This window comes from Jaculus jaculus, chromosome 6 (assembly GCF_020740685.1).
Source record: "Jaculus jaculus isolate mJacJac1 chromosome 6, mJacJac1.mat.Y.cur, whole genome shotgun sequence".
Taxonomy (NCBI): domain Eukaryota; kingdom Metazoa; phylum Chordata; class Mammalia; order Rodentia; family Dipodidae; genus Jaculus; species Jaculus jaculus.
Window position 1 is genome coordinate 27,198,312 of NC_059107.1, and position 21,566 is coordinate 27,219,877.

The following is a 21,566-nucleotide window of genomic DNA, read 5'->3' on the forward strand; positions in this document are numbered from 1 at the left end:
GCTGGTCATCTCGCTTCTAGTGCCTGAACTGGACTGCTGTGTGACTGTCCTTTTAAAAAAATATATTTTATTTTTATTTATTTATTTGACAGAGAAAGAGGGAGAGAATAAATGGGCACACTAGGGCCTCTAGCCACTGCAGACGAACTCCAGATGTGTGTGCCCCCTTGTGCATCCGGCTAACATGGGTCCTGGGGAATTGAACCTGGGTCCTTTGGCTTTGCAGGCAAACACCTTAACTGCTAAACCATCTCTCTAGCCCCTGCTGTGTGACTTTCCACAAGTCCTTTGCCTTTCCTTTCTTCTTTTAGAGAGAGAGAATGAGAGAGAAAATGGGTACACCAGGGCCTCTAGCCACTGCAAATAAACTCCAGACACATATGCCACCATGTGCAACTGGCTTAGGTGGGTACTGGGGAATTGAACCTGGGTCCTTAAGCTTTGAATACAAGTACCTTAGCTTCTAAGCCATCTCTTCAGCCCTCCTTTGCCCTTTTGTTTTTGTTCCAGTTTCTCTTCTGTACAGTGTGAATATGATTAACCCAGGGAGGGATCTGAACATGATGTCCTCGTTGAGCTGGAGAGATGGCTTAGCGGTTAGGGCGCTTGCTTGCAAAGCCTAAGGACACACCCAGGCTCAATTCCCCAGCACCCACGTGAGCCAGATGCACGAGGTGGCAACATGCCTCTGCAAGTAGTTTGCAGTGGCTAGAGGCCCTGACACACCCATTCTCTGTCTCTGCCTCTCATAAATAAATAAATAAATAAATAAAAACCAAATAGGCTGGTGGGAAGGTCTGAGTAGCTGCATTTCTCACATGTTCAGAATCTCATTTGGCGTTTCTAGAACGAGTCCGTCATGGCTCCTCTTCCACCTCTACAGATTCGAGGCCTTAATTTTCAACTCTTCACGACTGCGTTTGTATACATCTCCAACCCCCACTTTCATCACCCGGGGGGGGGGAGGGTGTCTTATAGGCTGCCAGTTCCCCATTTAAATGCCCCATTAGAAACACAGATGTGGCCATGAGACCCCATCTGTGAGCCCTGGGAGAGGAAGTGTGACAGTAGAGCCAACGGAGGCTCCCAATCTAGATGATCAATACAGATATTATTGGGAGAGTGATTTATGTGGCCACAGAGGGAGGACGGGGCACGGGCTGCCCTGGGATCTGCGTCACTGCTCGGGGCAGGGCCGTGGGGCACGTCAGGAACCTGCTCCCTCTTCTCAGGGCTGGGTCCTGCCATCTGAGACTTAGCTTGGTGGCATTTGATCACCTGCTGTCTCCGAAGGGCAGCAGATGTCAAGCACTGGCAGAATCCCCATGAACTCCTGGAATGCTGAGTCCTTACGACACAAAGCAAAGGGCTGGCATCTGCGTGCTGGGTGTACCGGCCCTGGTCCGGGATCCCTGCCCAGGGCTTGCAGCAGCATAGGGTCACTCGGTGAAATCTGCACAGGTGGCAGTGAGGCCTCCACACCTTGGTGGCCTGCTAGAGGACTGCTGTGTTGTTCTCAAGACTTTCCTAGCCCTTAGTGGGGCAGGCAGGGAGGGGGGTGGGGTGTGAGCGGGGTGTCCTGAAGGGCCGGTAGCTCCAGGAATGAGGGCTTTTCCATGCTGGGGCCTAGCTCGTAGACCGAAGGGCAAGGAGTGGACGGTGAGGGGCTGCTTGTCTACTGGGATTGTATCAGCCTCTTTCCTTCTCACCCTGCTTCCAGTCACTTCTGTTCTGCAGCACTGAACCAGGAGCTGGGCTGGGCATCCTGCAGAGCTCTGAACTCAAGTTTCTTCCTCTGCCACCTGGGGATGGGGCCCTTGAGCCAGCCTCTGCCTCCCTAGGGGCTGCAATTCTTACCTTGCTTCTTCTTCTTCTTCTTCTTCTTCTTCTTTAGAGGAATATGTATGGTTGTTGTTTTGCAGTAGGATCTCACTCTAGCCTAGGCTGACCTGGAATTCACTACAGAGTCTCAGGGTGGCCTCGAACTCATGGTGATCCTCCTACCTCTGCCTCTCGAGTGCTGGGATTAAAGGCATGCGCCACCATGCCTGGTATAAAATATATATATATTTGGGCTGGAGGGATGACTTAGCTGTTAAGGCATTTGCCTGTAAAGCCAAAAGACCCTGGTTTGATTCCCCAGGGCCCACGTTAGCCAGATGCACAAGGGGGTGCATGTGTCTGGAGTTCGTTTGCAGTGGCTGGAGTCCCTGGTGCACCCGTTTTCTCTCCCTTTCTCTCTTTCTCTGTCAAATAAATAAATAAAAATATTACATATACATATATGTATTTCAAGGGAAAAGAGACAGGGAGAGAGATGGGCACACCAGAATTAACCCTAGATGCGTGCACCATTTTGTGCACCTGACTTTACTGGGAATGAAACCCAGGCTTTGCAAGCAAGCACCTTTACCCACTAAGCCATGCCTCCAGCCCATGCCTGCCCTTTTGATGGTGGTTGGGAGTTACCATTCCTTGGGCTTCCTCCAGCTTGGGCATGTGTGGATTCGTGGAAGTAGAGGTCCAAGGTGACATGGCCCGGTGCGAGCAAGGTCTGCTCTGCAGAGCGCTGGGTTGGGAGACCCCGAGCCTCTGTGTTTGCTCTTATCTCAACTAGGTTCTATTTGTAAGCCAGTGAACTCCTGGAAGGCAGTGACTTTGTCTTGCCCAGCACAAAGCCTGGTCAAGAGCATGTCCCCTTTTAGAGAGTCTTAGATGAATGAATAAATCAAGTCTGGACAATGGAAAACAAAACCCAGGGCTGCCTTGTGTGGCTGTTTGCTGAGCTGGTGACAGAGGGGGGAGGGGAATATCCTCTTGATCTTATTTTCCTCATCCTGATACTTGCTGGAAGGCTGTTTGATCCAAGAACAATATTCTTTGGGCTGCTTGGTGTGGCTGAGCCTACAGGCCCCCCTACTCTCTGAGTCTGACTTCACAGTCCACGCTCTGTCTACCAACCCAAAATGTCACCCCATCACTCCAAAGGCTCATGCCCCTTTGAAGAGAACCCAAGTCCTTGAGTTAGCTCTAAGCCTGGGAGGGCCCTACTACTGAGACTTCTCCAATCTCAGGCTCGACCACTCCTCCTGCTCCTAAACCAGGCAGGATTCTTCTAGGTCCGTCCTCAGGTCCTCTGTGTGGCTGACGCCCTCAGCCAGAGGATCTTCTCCTCCCAGATGTTCCCGTGGCCTGTTTCTTCCAAGTGACCTCTAGGGAGAAGTCCCACCTCCGTCTTCCCAAGGTGTCCCTCTTGCCAGCTTCTCCCACTGTCTGGCATCCTGTTAACATATTTAGTTCTCACTCTCTGTTGAGTGCAGGGACACTTCCCGAATGTGCTTGAGAGTTGGGGGGACAAGGTCATCCACCTGGGGCTTCTGGGCAAGAGGCTCAGCATGCAGTATCAGCCCGCCCTTTCTCTCAGCTAGGAAGGGGCCTTCCTGTTTCAGTCCAAGTCTCCCAGCTCCTGTCCCCATTGCCTCTGTCTCCAGGGAACACCCACATCTTATTAATCCCACATCTAAAAGGGCTGTGCTGGAGCCACAGCCAGCATTAAACATAACCTTTTTCCAGGTGGGGTCCCTTGCTCTAGTCCAGGCTGACCTGAAATGCACTGTATAGTCTCAGGGTGGCCTTGAACTCACAGTGATCCTTCTACCTCTGCCTCCCAACTGCTGGGATTAAAGGTGTGCACTACCACACCTGGCTAAACATAACTGCTAATTAATTCTTTTTTTAAAAAATTGTTTATTTGAGAGAGAGAGGGGGAGAGAAAGAGAAAGTAGAGTGTGCCAGGACCTCCTGGTATTGCAAACAAACTCTAGACACATGCACCATTATGTACATCTGGTTTTATGTGGGTATTGGGGAATTGAATGTGGGCCATCAGGCTTTGCAAACAAGTGCCTTTAACCACTGAGCCATCTCTCAAGCTCAACTTCTGATTAATTCTACAGATATGTTGTAAAACATTATTTATTTATTTATTGTGTGTGTGTGTGTGTGTGTATACATGTCAGGTTTTCTTTCTGCTGCAAACACAAATGCCAGACATGAATTTTTTGTGCTGTCTTTATGTGGGTGCTGGGGAATTGAACTTGGGCTGGGGGGCTTTTCAAATAAGCCGCCAAGCCATCTAGCCCTATTGATATTTTGTTTCTCCTGCTCTTCATTTCTGGTGAGTCCACATGGTCTCTGATGCTCCTTAGGGTCTTCTGGAGAAGGGAAACTGCAGGCACTGGGCACCCTGGAAAGAAGGCCATAATGTGCATGTGTCTGCACTTGCCATGTTTAATAGCTCCAGAAAGGGTACCTTTCCATCTCTCCCTCTGCCTCTGCCTTCTCCCTATCTAGCCCCCCTTCAGAGGTGAGGGAGGGAGGAATGCCTGGCTCAGCATGACCTCTGAGCACCCTTGGTGCCAAGGATGTTTCTTTTCTTTTCTTTGACCTCTGAGCACCCTTGCTGACAAGGATGTCTCTTCTCTTCTCCTTTCCTTTCCTTTCCTTTCCTTTCCTTTCCTTTCCTTTCCTTCCTTTCCTTTCCTTTCCTTTCCTTTCCTTTCCTTTCCTTTCCTTTCTTTACTTCCTTCCTCTCTCTCTTTTTCTTTCTTTCTTTTTTTATTAAACAAATTCCAGATGCATGCACCACTTTGTGCATCTGGCTTATATGGGTCTTGGGGAATCGAATCTGGGTCCTTTGGCTCTGGATGTTGCCTGGAGAAAGACCAGGGCCCTAGTAGGCTGGCTCTGCCCAAACTCTCCCAGTGGGCTCTGAGCTCCCGAGGGCTAGGGCAGGACTTAGAATTCCCCTGGTGCAGGGAGAGCCAGCTTGTTCTCTGCTTTGGTCTTTGGGCTGCCTCTCAGTAGGACAGTATCTCTGTGACTCAATTTCCTCTCTCTAGGTCTGCTGCCTCTTTCTTTCCCAACCTTTAAACCCAGAGACTGTAAGTAGTGGCCTTGTATCATCGTTGGTAGCCCGACCAGCTATTATTGCCATTTTTGTTTGTTTGAAACGAGATTCTTTCTATACAGTCTAGGCTGGCTTTGAACACGTGATCTTCCTGACTCAGCCTCCCCAGTGCTGTGAATCGAGGTGTGTATCACAAAGAACTGCCTCCCACCTATTTCTTGCCTTTCTCTGTGGAGGTGGAAACCAGAGGCTTTTGGGAGCTCCTTCCCCTCTCAAAGAAACCCTCATTTCCTCTCTGGCTGCAAGCCCAGCCCTGGATACTCTCCGGGGCTTCCCCATCTCCCAGTGTCAACTGAAGGTGTCTTTGTTAGGGTGACTTAAGGACCCCTCCTCCCTTAAGGTCATTTGCAAGTGGAGACGAGGGAGGGATGAGCCTCATCCTTTTGCTCTGTGGGCATGTTCGCTCACTGTCCTGTCCGGTCAAGGACAGAGAGACGAGCCCCACTGCCCAATCCAGCGCTCACTCACCGGGGAAAGGGACTGAGCTGGGGAAGGGAGGGGCGGAGTGACTAGGCCAAGACTCTGGGGCCTGGGTTTAACTTTTAACTCCATTGCTTGTGCTCTTCAGACTCAGTTTTTCCACCTGTAAGATGGGGGGGAGGGTGGCAGTGGTACTGATCTTGGTGTGAGGGTTCAATGAGATGGTGCGTGTGGGCAGGAGTGGGGAGTGGGAGCAGGGCCCAGCTTGTCATAAACTCAACCTAAGTGTGCCGTCCTGATTTTTCTAGATGGGCTTAGAGGTCATCTAGCCCTGGTCCCAGGCTCCCTGTATAACACAGTAAGGGGATGATTGTATCGGTATTACTATTATTATTGATCGTGAGGCTGGGACTAGGTGGGTAGGAAACTAGCAAGGGGCAGGGGCATGAGCCACAGGAGGGAGGAGAGTGGTGAAGGGCATTGACTGTAGAATCAGAAGCTGCTTCAAACCTGTGCCCTGCTGTCACTAGCTGGGTGCCCTGGGACATGTCCCTTCACCTTCCTGAACTTCCCTTTAGCTCTTGAGTAGTGTTAGTCGTGCCTGTAACACAAGGCTGTCCATGCACTCACTGAAACATGCTTCATGATCGTTTACTGTCATGGAGGCCTGGGCTGGGTACTGGAAGTCATAGTGAATAGTAACCAGATGATGCTTATGTGGTGTTAGCTCACTATTCCGATGATAACAAAATGCCTGAGGCGATCAAGTTAAAAAGAAGAAAGGTTTATTTTGGCTCCGTTTTGGTAATTACTTGGAGGCCTGTGGTGAGGCAACACGTCATGATGGAGAGTGCGTGAAGAAGGAGGCTGCTCACCTCATGGTGGCTGGGAAGCAACGAGACGGGCCTTCAAGGGTGCATTGCAAGTGGCCTAACTTCCTCCACTAAGAGTCTTAAAGGCTTTACCACCTCCCAATACTACTATAGGCTGGCAATCAGCCCTGCCACATATGAGCCTTCCAGGGACTTAGCAGATTGAAACTGTGACACCAATAAGTGTTAAACACAAGTCCAGGGTGCTGAGGAATATGGCACAGGGAATCGGGGCGTTCTGGGCTGGGGAAGGTGGTGTTCATATCAGACTGTGGTCATGGAAGGCCTCTCTAAGGAGGTGATATATAGCCCCCTTGGAGATGAAATGCCACTATGGAAAGCAACTTGCAGGTAGTGGGAATAGAAAGTGGACAGGCCTTGGGGCAGGTGTGTGCTTGCTTGTTGTGTTAGATGAAGAACACCAGAGTGACTGGGGCCATGAGGGAGGCTGGGCAAGGGGAAGAGACCGTAGAAGCCAAATGACACAGATCCCAGGGAAGAATCTGACTTTTCTTCTAAGTAGCTTACGAGTTTGGGGGGGTTTTCCTGTATTTCTTTCATTTATCTATTTATTTACTTGTTTATTTTTATTTATTTTGTTTGGTTCTCCGGGGTAGAGTCTCACTTTAGATCAGTCTGACCTGGAATTTACTATGGAGTCTCAGGGTGGTCTCAAACTCATGACAATCCTCCCACCTCTGCCTCCCACGTGCTGGGATTAGAGATGTGTGCCACCACGCCCGGCCATATTTATTTATTTTTACTTGAGAGACGGGGGTGGGGGGGGGGGAGAGAGAGAGAGAGAGAGAGAGAGAGAGAGAGAGAATGGATGCCTCAGGGCCTCTAGTTACTGTAAACAAACTCTAGATGTGTGTGCCACCTTATGCATCTAGCTTTTTTTAAAAAAAATTTTATTAGCACTTTCCATGATTATAAAAAAAAAAATCCCATAGTTATTCCCTCCCTCTCCCCCCCCCCCACTTTCCCCTTTGTGCATCTAGCTTTATGCAGGTACTGAGGAATCAAACCTGGTCCTAAGGCAGGCAAGAGCCTTAAACACTAAGTCATCCGTCTGCCCCCCCCCCTTTTTTAATTTATTTATTGGAGAGAGAGAGAAAGAGAGGGAACAGGAGGATGGTCATACCAGGATCTCTGGCTGAACTCCAGGCACATGCACCACTTTGTGCATGTGGCTTGACATGGATACTGGGAAATTGAACCCAGATTTTGCAAGCAAGTGTTTTTAACCGCTGAGCCATCTCCCCGGCCCTAAATCGACACTTTTATTTATTTATTTATTTATTCGTGGCTGTGTACCTTGAGCCCCATGTGTGTGATGACACCCCTCTCTGAGCCACTTTTATTTATTTATTTATTTTTTGTTTCCTAAGGTAAGGGTCTCACTCTAGGCCAGGCTGACCTGGAACTCACTATGTAGTCTCAGGGTGGCCTCAAACTCATGGCGATCCTCCTACCTCTGCCTCCCCGAGTGCTGGGATTAAAGGCGTGCGCCACCATGTCCAGCTCTAAATCGATACTTTTAAAGGACTCCTCTGGCTGATGTGTGGAGGGAAGACCCCTGAGGGTAAAAGTGGCAGAGGAGGCTGCCTGCTGTCTAAGCCAGACAGGAATGAAATAATGCCACCCTTGCCTCCACCAGCTAGTTGAATTACCCAGAGCAGAACTGAGCAAAGACAAGGTTTCTGGGCCCCTAGGGTTGCATTTTGGGGGCTTGGGTCTTGGGAAGCATGTGGGGCTCTGGAGGAAAGCTAGCTTGGGTGGAGTCTCTCTCTCTCTCTCTTTCTCTCTCCTGCTATTACTCCCCAAAGACTTTACATAATTCTGGACTGGCTCCTGCTCATTATGTCATGCACCGAGTGGCGTCTAGGTCACCGTGTAGCACTCTGCTGCGGTCCGGGTGGGAGGGAAGAGCAGACTCCTGGCAAGTCCGGCACAGACCTTCCTTAGACCTTCCTTAGGCTGAGGTGAGGGATGAGCTGGAGCCGGCCTGTGGAGGCTGGAGTCGCTTTAAAGCCCCAGCCCCAGGCCCCTTGGACAGCTCCAGGAGGGTCAGGGTCCCAGCTCACTGAGCGGTGAGGTTTGTATTCAGAGCTGGTGGGCTTCCGCAGAGAGAGGCCGTGTCCTGCCGTCGGGCCTCTTGTGGGCTGCTGGCGGACACTTCGCTTGCCTACCCTAAAACATGAAGACAAAGACCCCCCTACTTCGTACAGATGGGGGGACTTGTGCTGGCTCCTGTGCACAGAGAGAGCAGACTGAAGCCGGGAGGAGGCGCACGAGCAATCTCGCCCTGCACTTGGGCCCCGGCCCCAGCGCCCTCGTATTTCTGCAGTCTCCTCTCTCCGTCCCTCTATTAGACCAGACTACTGCTCCAGGAAGAACAGGGCTGAGCTACGTCACCTTGCCCTGGGGAGGAAACTGAGGCTCAGAGAGGGGTGTCATCACACACATGGGGCTCAAGGTACACAGCCAGGAACAAAAGAAGAGAGAAAGAAAGAAACAAAAAAACAAAGAAAGAAAGAAAGAAAGAGACTTCTGAGTCTCCATCCTAGGCACACTCAGACCCAGATGTCCTTCCTGATGTGGGCTGCCTTTCTAGAGGAGGCTGAGCATGCTCAGAGCAGAGGTTAGGGCCTGGGGAGGCAATTTCATTTATATATATATATAAAATTTACTGAGAAGGGGGGGATGGCGTTCTAGGCCTCTTGCCACTGCAAATGAACTCCAGATGTGGGCATCACTTGGTGCCTCTGGCTTTACGTGGATACTGGGGAATGAAACCTAGGTCATCAGGCTTTGCAAAAGCACCTTCAACCGCTGAGCCATCTCTCCAGCTCATCGCTTCATTTCGCAGGTAAAGCCGCTGTGGCCCAAGGCTAGGCAGAAGAGAAGTGGAGGTGTGAGTTCGAGTCCCTGTTTGCACGCACCAAATCGTTCACCTTCCCCATGTACCCGCTGCCCCCTTACAAGCTGCTGGAACTGTCTGGGCCCCCAACCATAACCCAACCATGGGAGGCCTAAGATTTTGAGGAGATGATAAAGTGGGTCCTGGAGATGCTAAGAGGCTTGAGTGAGTGGTTGACAGGGAGGATCAAGGGCTCAAACCCTACCTGTCCCTCCCTCCGAACTTGCCCGTATTCCTGACTCAATGTTTACTGGGGATGGGGGGAGGTGGAGAGAAGAATGTGCCTCCCCTTGCTTCCAGAATTACAAAATTCTTGTTAGATCTTTAAATTTTATGTAAATTCTTTTTTTTCCCCTTGGAAAGGTGGATATCATATTTTAATTAGTAGTGGTGTCAAAGGAGGGCTGGATTAATTATAGAGATCTTGAGTTCCAGATGGTTTCAATTTTCACAGCAGGGCACAAGGGCCTATATTTGTAAATGTTTTTTATTAAAATCATACCTAGTGTATTTTAGGGGCACTGAGGTACACTCCTTGTGGCTCCAAGGATACTGCACTCAGGAATTTGGGGCTATGATTTTTTGTTATGAAGAACCAAGTCCCTTGTCACTGAAATTAAACTTTCGTGACTTGAGGGAGGGGCAGGTGCTGGGAGCGGAGAGTGACGGGAGGGAGCAAGATACTCCGGCAGAAGGGTCCCAACTAAAGAAAGCCGTGGGGGTGGGGAAGTGGTAACAGAATGGGACAGGAGCCCAAGATAGAAGAAAGAGAGGAAGAGAGAGAGCTCAACCCAAGTCACGTTGTACTGTACTGTACTGGGGGTAAATACAGACTGGCAAAGGGAGAAGGAGAGTCCTGAATGTATTTGTTCTGTCAGGGTTTGGGGGGCTACCTCTGGTTATATCCAATGTGTGGGGGGTGCACTGTGAGGCTTGGGTGTGGCTAGCCTAGGGCACCAGTGCTAGGTGAGAGAAAATTGGGTCCTGATTGGACTTCTGGACTTTTGACTTTCCACCCTCCAGTTTTGGGAGCCTCCGTCGGGGCAAGTGGAAGATCCTGTGCATGGCCCCCTCTCCTTGGCTCTCACAGCTCTACTGTTTCTTGCTGCCTCGGGTGGTCAGAGCTACTGGCAGCTGCTCCAGATGTTTGCCCTGGGGGATGGGATATCAGACCTACCTTTTGGAAGGGCGTGTGTGTGTCTGTGTGTCTACACACATGCGCATGCACCTGTGAGTCTGTTCTTTTGGTCTAGAGACTGTGACTTCTTCGGGATCTTTGTACTGCTATTGGCCCTGCTTTGGGGATGGGATTGGAGTTGAAGGGCTGGCAATGGGGGTGGTAAAGGGGAAGGGCACAACCGGTATGTAGCCACAAGGAACAGAACTCCCATCAGACTTGGTCCCAAGAGGTCCTGGCAGCTTTATCTCTCTCCCTACCCAGGGCCAGGCTGCTCCCATGGGTTCCTGCTAGGAGAACTCCCCCTTGCCTTGCCTGATTTTGGAGAAGTGAGGGACCTGGCAGGGGGTCGGGGACCATATCGCCGGGTCTTCAGACTATATAGCACTGCCCCTGTTTAAAAAGTGTGTCTTGTTCTCCTTCTGCCTTTCGAAGCTCAGCTCCTAGTGGAGACAGATACCTTCGGGAGTCAAGTCCGGATCAAGGGCAAGGAGACGGAGTTCTACCTGTGTATGAACCGAAAAGGCAAACTCGTGGGGAAGGTGAGTGATGGTCTGGAAATCTGGGAACTTAGGGGCCCCTGTGGCAGCTCCAAGGAGCTGGAAGAGTTTTTCCAGGGTCCTGTGGGTAGCATCTGTAAAGTGGGCCCAGTGAGCATGTGTGTACCTGGGTAAGAGAGATCAGTCTCTGCTGTCATTTCGACCCGTTGCCCGCTTCTTCGTTTTAGTGCCTGCAAGTGGCCTGGTTGAGGTATCGGTGCCCATGGGGCCCTGGGCTTTTCTGGAGGGGGTCAGGGAGTGGAGTTCAGATTTGCTCCCTGGTAAGAGAACCTTCCTGGGGCTCTGGGAAACCCTGATGTCTAGGAACCGGGGTTGGCGGCTCGAAGGCTACGGCTGCTGTCAGCACCATGCGACACAGCAGCTCACCTCGGGGGGGGGGGGGGGCTCACAGCTCGAGCCTTTCAGGAAGATTTTATTACTTAGGAACAGGCGCGGGGCTGGGGTGGGGGGAGCACTGCATGCAACACATTAGGGTGGGGGTGGGGTGGACCCCGTAGGGCTCAGACGCTCCCAGGAGGTTTGCTCATTTGTAACGGTCACGGTCACATGCTTGTCGGTCCTAAGCTTCAAAAGGAAGATGTCGCCCATGGTGGCTCTCTGGTGAAGTCACGTTCACTGTGCTCTTGCCCCCACTATTGAACTTGTATAAGTGAGGGTGGGGTCTGCCTGGTCAGGTGGAGGAGGAGGTGGGCTTCTGGTTAGGGACAAGGCCCTGAAGGGGGTATCTGGTTCATGGTACTTTATTGGGGTAAGGGGAGATGGTCTGTCTTCTTGAAGGCTTTTTTTTTCCCCCCAAGGTAGGGTCTCACTCTAGCCCAGGCTGACCTGGAATTCACTATGGAGTCTCAGGGTAGCCTCAAACTCATGGCGATCCCCCTACCTCTGCCTCCCGAGTGCTGGGATTAGAGGCGTGTGCCACCACGCCCGGCTTGTTGAAGGCATTTTTAAATTCTTATAATTTTCTTAAGTTTGAGAGAGAGAAAACACATGCACATGGGTGTACCAGGGTCCCTTACTGCTGCAACACACTTCTGATGTATGTGCCACTTTGAACATTGGCTTTATGTGGATACTGGGGAATTGAACCATGACCAGCAGGCTTTGCAAACAAGTGCCTTTAATCGCTGAGCCATTTCCCCAGCCCTGTTTTTGAATTCTTGAACACCACCTAGCTCTTTCCCCTCCGTCCCCACCCCAAACTATACATGCCAGGGACCTGAGCCAACCAATGACAATGGTGTCCTTTAATTGAGTACCTATGTATGCTTCCCTGCACTGGGCAAACATACTTCCAAATAATCCTGGTAAATCGGTACCATTTCACAGATGGCAAAGCCGAGGCTTGGCTCTGTCTCCGGGCACTTGTCCTAGGTCCTACAGTAGAGCTAGAAGGGATTCAAAGTTTGGAAGGAAAAGATTCCAGCCACACGCCCATACCAACCAGAGCTGCAAAATAATAGTAATCTGAAGAACACGAGGAGTGGTTTCAATTAGTGATTCACTTTCCGCCGTGGTGAGCTGGCCGGCAAGGGGGTCGGTGTAGCGGCTGGGGCGCCGGGTCCCCCTGGCCTGGCTAGTCCTGTCCCCGGCCAGCCATTTCCTACAGCCACAGCCCAGCCCCGCTTTTGTCAGGCGCTTTGTTCTGCTGCCCGCCTGGGCCTCCTCCCAGGCCAACCTGCTTTGGAGTTTGAGGCTCAGTTTTTCCTTCTCATCCCTCGGGGAGGGGCTGTGGCACCTTGCCGGTGCCCGGTGCTTGGTGACCGCAGCACCCATGGGTGGTGGTTCCTAGCATCCTTGACCCCGGTCCTGGGGCCGCGCCCCCCTGCCACCGCCGCCGCCGCCGGCTGAGTCACCCTTTCCACAGGAGCCGGCTCCGATTTCCTGCCCCCTCGCCCTCTCTCCCGTCATTAATATTGGTGACGGTTCAGCTGGCTCAAGGCTCAAGGCACAGTGAGGCAGGCCTGGCCCCCTGCTGCCGCCTCTGCTCCCTCCTTCCCCATCTTCCTGCCTGCACACCCCTTCCGGCCACCTCCTTTCTTCTGGATCCACGGGCTTGGTGGTCCCCAATCCACCTGTCCTGGGCCTGGCCTAGCCAGCTCACCCATCAGCTCAAGATAGAAATAAAGCTCTCCTCCCTGCCCTCTCAGGCTAGGTTCTGGGGTTCCCTCCTTTCTGTCTTTCCAGGCTTGGTCTGGCTTCTGATTTCTAATTCTCACTACCTGCTTTGCAGCCTCAAGCCCCCAACCAATCTACGCCCCCTCCTCTACCAGTCCAGCATAGAGCTCGGCTCCGCCCCTCCACGCTCAGCCCACCTTCATGCCTCCCAACTTGAGCTGTGCCCATGCCCCAGACACAAGGACCTGCCCACACCCATTCCGTGGGTGCAGACTTCACTCAGATGCGACCTGGACGCGTCCCTGCCCTTCTTCCTGGCTCACCTATCTAGACTTCCCTGGCTCCTAAGTTGGCCCACTGTCCTTCCTCAGCCTCTCTGCTCACCTGGATGTCCTTACATGTCCTCATGTCTGCATTCCCTTCCAGCCTGGGAGCTCTCAGAGGGTCAGAGTGGCAGGGGAACGAAACGAAGCCAGAGTATGGCTCTTGCTTTTCTGACGCGGATTCAGCTGCAACCGGAACGATGCCTGGTAGCAGGTAGTTACGGGAGACAGGCTCCCTGACCCCCCACTCAGCCTCCGGGCCCTTATCTGTAAAGCAGGACTAATGCTGGCATTGAAGTAGCCCCTGCTGAGTGTCAGTGCTTTTTGCTTTCTAGCCACGTCACCGTCATTTCTCCTCCTCTTCCTTCTTCCTACTCTCATTTTATATTTCTGCTTCTAGACAGGCTGTCCAGCCCATGTGGGCCTCAAACTTCCTATAGTGCTGAGGGCTCCTAAGTGCTAGGATTACAGGTGTGCACCACTGAAACAGCTTTTTTTTTAAATTTTCAATTTAAAAAAAATATTTAAATTATTTATTCATTTAATGAGGGAGAGAGACACACAGAGTCAGAGAGAGAATGGGAGCCTCAGGGCCTCTAGCCACTATAAATGAACTCCAGACACCTGGTCTATCTTGCTGCGGCCACCAAGCATGTGTGTGTAAGAGAGAGAGAGAGAGAGAGAGAGCATGTATGGGTACACCAAGGCCTCCGGCCACTACAAACTCCAGATGCGGGTGCCACTTTATATGGGTACTAGGGGATTGAACCCAGACTACCAGACTTCGCAAACAAGCTCTTCTAACTTCTGAGCCATCTCTCCAGCAATCTATTTATTTATTTGTTTGTTTGTTTGTTTGTTTGTTTTTGTTGAGATAGGATCTTATTCTAGGTGGCCACAAACTCATGGCGATCCTCCTACCTCTGCCTCCCGAGTGCTGGGATTAAAGGCTTGTGCCACCACGCCCCCTACGGTAACCTTTTGAACTTTTCATTGACAGCTTTTGTACATATAGGCAATATGCCTTGATTGTAATCCCCTCCCACCGCCCTCCCTTTCCCTTCCTGAATCCTCCCTCCACTAAATTCCCTCTTTTTTTTTTTTTTAAAAAAAGATTTATTTTATTTATTAGAGACAGAAAGGGAGAGAGAGACTGAGAATGAACGCACCAGGGCCTCTAGCCACTGCAAACAAACTCCAGACGCATGCACACCATGTGCATCTGGCTTACATGGGACCTGGAGAATTGAACCTGGGTCCTTAGACTTTGCAATCTTGTGCCTTAACTGCTAAGACATTTCTCCAGCCCCCTAAATTCCTTCTTTCTAACTTGTCTCTCTTCTAGTTTCCTCCCTCCTATTACGCAGGTCTTGTGGTCGTAACCCTCAACCACTCTGAGGTCATGAATACCATGGCCACTTTGTGCCTGGAAGAATGCACCACAGCTGCTTTATTGGTACTAGGGTTTGAACCCATGACATTGTACACGTTAGACAAGCATTATGTCCACTGAGCCAGACCATGATGTCACTCCTGCACCTGTAGGACCTCTGCTTTACAGCTTCCTTGCCTTTTTCTGTGGATCTGGGTGCCGACCTGTACATCTCTGCCTAGAGCAGGCCACGTTGAGCCCTGGGTACAGCTGTTCAGATGCTCTGCCCTTGCTCGTAGCCACTCTAGCCATGCTGCCCACCATATTCCAAGCTGTATCTGTAGTCCTGTGTGCTTGGGTGGCACCTAGCTCCTGGCCACTCCTCTGAACCAACAACTACCTGTCTAGGAGGCAGCATATTCTTTTTATTTTTTAAACTTTTTTGTTTTATTTTTATTTATTTGTTTGACAGTGAGAGAGAGAGAGAGAGAGAGAACGAGGCAGAGAGAGAGAATGGGTGCACCAGGGCCTCCAGCCACTGCAAACAAACCCCAGACACGTGCGCCCCCTTGTGCATCTGGCTAACGTGGGTCCTGGGGAATCGAGCCTCGAACCTGGGTCCTTAGGCTTCACAGGCAAGCACTTAACCACTAAGCCATCTCTCCAGCCCAAGGCAGCATATTCTTTTTTTTTTTTTTTTTTTTTTTTTTGAGGGAGGGTCTCACTCTGGCCCAGACTGACCTGGAATTCATTATGGAGTCTCAGGGTGGAACTCACGGTGATCCTTCTACCTCTGCCTCCCGAGTGCTGGGATTAAAGGCATGCACCACCATGCCCGACTTTTCAGCATATTCTTTTTTTGTTTGTTTGTTTGTTTGTTTTAAATTTTTATTTATTTATTTGCAAGCAACAGATAGAGAAAGAGGCAGATAGAGAGAGAGAATGGTCGTGCCAGGGCCTCCAACCACTGCAAACGAACTCCAGACGCGTGCGCCCCCTTGTGCATCTGGCTAACGTGGGTCCTAGGGAATCGAGCCACGAACCGGGGTCCTTAGGCTTCACAGGCAAGCGCTTAACCACTAAGCCATCTCTCCAGCCCCTTCAGCATATTCTTTTTTTTTTTTTTTTTTTTTGGTTTTTTGAGGTAGGGTCTCACTCTAGCCCAGGCTGACCTGGAATTCATTATGGAGTCTCAGGGTGGCCTTGAACTCACGGCGATCCTCCTACCTCCGCCTCCTGAGTGCTGGGATTAAAGACATGCGCCACCATACCCGGCTCCCTTCAGCATATTCTTAAAGAGTGGTAGATGACTGGAAAGATAGCTTAGCAGTTAAAGCACTTGCTGGCAAGGCCAAAGGACCCAGGTTCGATTCCCCACTACCCACGTAATGCTAATGCACATGGTGGCACATGTGCCTGGAGTTTATTTGCAGTGGCTAGGAGGCCCTGGCATGCCCATTCTCTATCTGCCTCTTCTGTCTCTCTGCCTCTCTGTCTCAAATAAATAAGTAAATACAAAGTAAAATATACATTTAAAAAAAAAGTGTAGTTGAATGTTCTCATGCCATGTGTTCGACATCTCCCCTCTCTGGAGACCCTCAGGTCAGATTTTCCTCATCTGCTCCCACCTTCAAGTCTTCCATGGTGAGGGCTCCCTGTCCTCCGGCCCGTCTTTGTTTAGACCATTTTAGTTGTAAGTAACTGAAATTCAACTCAAAATGCTTTCAGCAGAAAGGGAAACTTTTGGCTTATATAGCCACAAAAGTCTAGGGGGGTATTTCCGGTGTTAGGTAAGGCATGATACAGCAGCCAGATGATGATGTCACCAGGATTCGGATCAAATAGAAGGACTGGGGCTCCAGTTTGCAAGTAAGAGGATGGGAGGTGGGAGTGGCGGAGAGGAGACTGAATTCTGCTAAGCCCCCGAAGTTCCGGAGCAGGAGGGTCTCCAATTCTCTCAACAGTGACACTTCCCACTTGCCTCAGCCGAGTCAGAATTCCCTGGGTGAGGAATATTTGTTCATTTACTGATTTATTTTATTTGAGAGGGAGAGAGAGAGAGAGAAGTCTACAGAGAGATTGGGTGTGCCAGGTCCTTGTGCCTCTGCAAATGAACCCCAGACGTATGTGCCACTTTCGTGTGTCTGGTTTTATGTGGGTACTGGGGAATGGAACCCAGGCCATCAGGCTTTGCAAGCAAGTACCTTTAACCACTTAGCTATCTCTCCAGCCCACAGGTGTTGTTTGAGTCCCTGTATGTGACTCATCAGGGTCCCAGAGGGGGTCAAAATCAGAAGCAAAGGTCAACTTCAGGTGCAGCCTCTGTTAAGCTCTTATCATCCTCTAGGGCCTAAGTCCATGGTAGAGAATTTATGATCACCACGGGCCTCACTGCTATAGTTCCTACTAGGCCCCCTGTGCCCTGGAGTGCTGGAAAAGTCCCGAATAAAGTCTAGCTCCCTACCCCTCTGAAGTAAACGTAGACACGCATGGAGCCCTCCAGACCCTGTGCTAGACCATGGTGCGTCACCGTCTCACTCCGTGCCGTGGTGGCTCTGAAGCTCTGGGGGAGTTGAGGGGCTCTGGTGGGCAGCCCCTATTCTGCCTCCCTATGGACTTCTTTGGAATCGGACAGGAGATAAATGCACTGCAGCACTGGGCAATTTCAAATCCCACTGAGGACTTGGTTGAGCCCCAAGACCTTGGACAAGCTCCTTTTCCTGTCTGAGCGGTTACTTTCCTCCAAGTAGCGTCCATCTCGGTGATTTCAGAGGATGAAGTGACACGGTGGATGTGGAGTGTCTGGCCTGAGGTCAGCAATCAATAGATGCTGAATGAATGCGGAGGGAGTCTAAGTGGACCAGTGGAGATCTCCAGTACTCACCTTGCTCTGTTTCCTCAAACTGTGTCCTCCTGGAGAGACATCTGTGAGGCATTTGCCAAGGATTCAGGAGGCAGAGTGTACAAGGGATGTGTGGAGGGGGATGGGTGTTAAGGGACTTCATAAAGATAGAGTATATAAACCTAGTAAAGCTTGATGCATTTGATTCCAGGCTGACCTGGAATTCACTGTGGAGTCTCAGGGTGGCCTCAAACTCATGGCCATCCTCCTATATCTGCCTCCCGAGTGCTGGGATTAAAGGCGCACGCCACCACTCCCAGCCCAAATGCGGTTTTGAAGTGAGTGGGGGAATTGCCTAGGAAGAGAGAGCTGGTGGTCAGGGAAGGCTTCTCATAGGAGGCAGTTATAGGGCTGTCTTGAAGGATGCAAGCAATTTTTCTTAGATGAAGAAACAGGATGGTTTGTTCAGGTTGCTTTGACAGGGAAAGATAGATAGAAAGAAAGAAAGAAAGAAAGAAAGAAAGAAAGAAAGAAAGAAAGAAAGAAAGAAAGAAAGAAAGAAAAGTTTGGGCTCAGGATGGACAGGCTGTTTCTAGAACTTTCTATGGGAAACCCAGTGCCCAGAGACCACTCTCCACTCAACCTACCTTGTATACATTCTCTGCCTTCCTTCACAATAGTCTCTCACCACTATGCCCATCCCAAGCTGTCCCCTGTCTGCTCTGCAGTGTTCTTGAAAGATAGCATGCCCAGGAAGTATTTTCTTACCCTGCCCGCCTGTTCTGCAGAGTTCAGCACTCTGTCTGCAGGGCCCAGGCTTGCCCTCTGCTTAAAGGTGAATTTTTCTGGAAACTCCAGCCAGTTTTCCACTTCAAACAAAAGGCTGGAACCCACACCTCAGTCTCCACACACAGCCAGACCTCTGGGCTTCCAACTTGGCCAGGCGGCCATCCGGAACGAGGAGTGGGCCCGGCCTAAATTTGGAGATGTCAGTTGGAAACTAATGCTGCTAATTCAGGCCTTCCAACTCTTGTGTGTTTCCCACTGTTTCTCACTGAGCAATGTGGCTGCTCCAAGGGGAGCCTGCAAGCCCTGCCTCCCCACCACTTCGTGACACCAGGGCAGACTCTCAGAGGCAGGCCAGCCCCATCAGAGTCACCTGCCCCTCAGAAGTGAGCTGGAGAGTTCCTCCCATGCACCAGACTCGAATATAAGCACCGTGTTGTGTCTCTGACCCAGAAGTCTTTGTTCCCATTTTGCCCGGTGAGGAATCTGAAATTTGGAGGGAGGAATTGGCCAGCTTGAGGTCACACGGGAAGCGCTGGAGTCCAAGTCCGAGTCCAGCACTTCCTGCCCTGCGTGCCTAGCACATCTGCTTGGGAGCCTGAGACCCCAGCACCAACATCATAGCCTTTGGAACGCGGCCATGCTACGTCTCTTATTTTTGGCGGCCCCCAGCCTACTTCATACCAAGTGTTACAATGTGCCACATCCTACACTGAGCGTAGTTTCACGGTCTCACGCAGGGGTTGAGCAGCAGATTTAACGTCAGATTCTGTTCAAATCTGTCAGGATTCATTTTCTGTTGCAAATGATAGAACACAACATCGACTGGTTTCAAGGAAACGAGGCATTATTGGCCCACGCCACAGTGATGTAACTTGAACTGCAGATGCAGCTGGATCCAGGGCCCAGATGATGTGACCGGGGCCTGGGTGTTTCTCTCATTTTCTTCTGCTTGGCTATGACTTTGCTTGCTGGGTGATGGCATTACCGTCAGGCAGTGTTTCCCTCTGTGGTGGTAAAATGACTGCCCCACTGCAGCCTTACAGACAGACGCCTCAAGTTTAAACTACTCCCGCACCCCACTTGATGGTATTAAAGATTGAATTTACTTACAGGGTCTCAAGACGCACCCGGATTGGTGGGCTTGGGTCATACGCTCACCTGTGAGCCAATCTCGGGATAGATAGTGTTTGGCTAGAGCTGGGTCTCTTGTTTAAGTAGGAAGTGGAGATGGAGCGCCTGTCTATGCAGGAGGAGAGCTGGGAACTCCTGAGTGACAGTGGGACTCCGCTGTCCACCGGGCCTGTAACAAAAGTCTACCCCATGTGTCTGGAAGCAGAACCCCTTGGAGTAGACCCTTTCTGCAGAGCTGTCCCAACCATGGCCACTTGCCTCAGGCTGTGCCCTTCCATCTGCTACTCCCTTTATCATTCCATCCCGACAAAGACTGCTGGCTGAACTTTCTTCTGGGCCCATGGGTACGGTTTCTTGTAAAGTCGGGTTTTAGCATTCCCCCCAACCCCTCAACACACACACTCCCTCACCCTCCATGTCTGACCAGACTCCTCGGCCTCCACCATCCCCCTTCCCATGGCTGCTCACCCCACGCACATGCCTTCTCCCAGAGTCCCCCTAGATCTCATCTGCAGCCCCATATACCCTGGTGCTTTCTCATAGCCCCTTCCCTGCCCTATGGCGGTAGCCCCCCTCTTGCCTGTGCTGGGGAGGCTGGGAGCCCAGCCCAATTGCAGCCCTGCATCTATCACCATGGTTACCATGGTTGTAAGTTTGCGGTTGTGAACTCAACAGGGATTATTGACTTGGCTTTTTATTATTTTTTTCTTTCTTTCTTTCTTGACCCTCCCCTGTAGCCTGATGGCACCAGCAAGGAGTGTGTATTCATTGAGAAGGTTCTGGAAAACAATTACACAGCTCTGATGTCGGCCAAATACTCAGGCTGGTACGTGGGCTTCACCAAGAAGGGGCGACCCCGTAAGGGCCCCAAGACCAGGGAGAACCAGCAGGATGTGCACTTCATGAAGCGCTACCCCAAGGGACAGGCGGAGCTGCAGAAGCCCTTCAAATACACCACAGTGACCAAGCGCTCCAGGCGGATCCGCCCCACACATCCTGGCTAGGCCGCCCGCTGTCCCCGAAAGGTGACCAGCCTCACTCACTCCCAGAGAACTGCACCAGAGGATTATTTTTACATGAAAAAAATAAGGAAGAAGCTCTATTTTTGTACATTGTGTTTAAAAGAAGACAAAAACTGAACCTAAACTCTTGTGGGAAGGGACAATAGGATCTCATTGTTGACTCGAACCCCCACAACGAAAAGACTCAAACGAGGGGGACTGTCACCCACCCACAGGTGCTTGCCTCTCTCCAGGGGTGACGACTCAAAACTTGTTCCCAGAGGAGGACTTGAATGAGGAAACCGACCCTGCGAGAAACCAAAGTCCTTTTCCCAAAGGTTCTGAAAGCAACAACAACAACAACAAAAAACTAAGACAAAAACAAAAAGCAAAGAGAAAGTAACACCCCCTCCTCTCAACAAACGCCCCCACTTCCCATCCCCTCGCCCTGCCCCAGACTCCAACAAAAATCGCTCTCTGGTTTGCAGTCATTTATTTATTGTCCACTGCAAGCTGCCCCGCGACACCGCGCAGGGAAGAAGGCGTGCTCCTGAGAATTCTCCGCGCCCCGAACGACCTTCTGACGACAGACGCCTCGTCCAATCATGGTGACCCTGCCTTGCTCGCAGTTCTGGAGGATGCTGCTATGGACCGTCCATGACCCACGTGACCTAGTACACCAATGATAAGGGAATATTTTAAAGTCAGCTATATTATATATATTATATATATAAGCTATTTATTTCACCTCTCTGTATATTGCAGTTTCATGAACCAGGTATTACTGCCTCAACAATTAAAAACAATCCACAAATTATTTAAAAACCTGTGAGGTGAGTGATGGCTGGGGGACGAGGCTCTGGCATGGTGGACTGTGTTTCCTTACTCTTGACCTGTAGTCTCTGCACCGGGGCTGGGGTCTTGCTCATTCATTCATTCATTCACTTACTCACACGTTCCTTTATTCATTGCTCTGTCTGCACCAGACATAGCTCTAAGGTACTGAGCAGACAGCCTTAGAGCAGATGAAAATCTTTGCTTCAAAGAGATCACATTCTCCGGTGTCACTGAT

The 21,566-nt window shown here is 50.9% G+C and overlaps 1 protein-coding gene across 1 annotated transcript in view; it reads left to right on the forward strand.

Moving 5' to 3' along the window:
• The window catches only part of Fgf18 (fibroblast growth factor 18), a 38,348-nt gene extending 17,049 nt beyond the window's left edge, over positions 1–21,299 (forward strand). Inside the window, exons 4-5 of the mRNA XM_004665000.2 lie at positions 10,797–10,903; positions 20,231–21,299. Of these exons, the coding sequence (XP_004665057.1) occupies positions 10,797–10,903; positions 20,231–20,497 (374 nt within the window). The 3' untranslated portion in view covers positions 20,498–21,299. The remainder of the gene's footprint in view (positions 1–10,796; positions 10,904–20,230) is intronic.
• Positions 21,300–21,566: the final 267 nt, after the last annotated feature.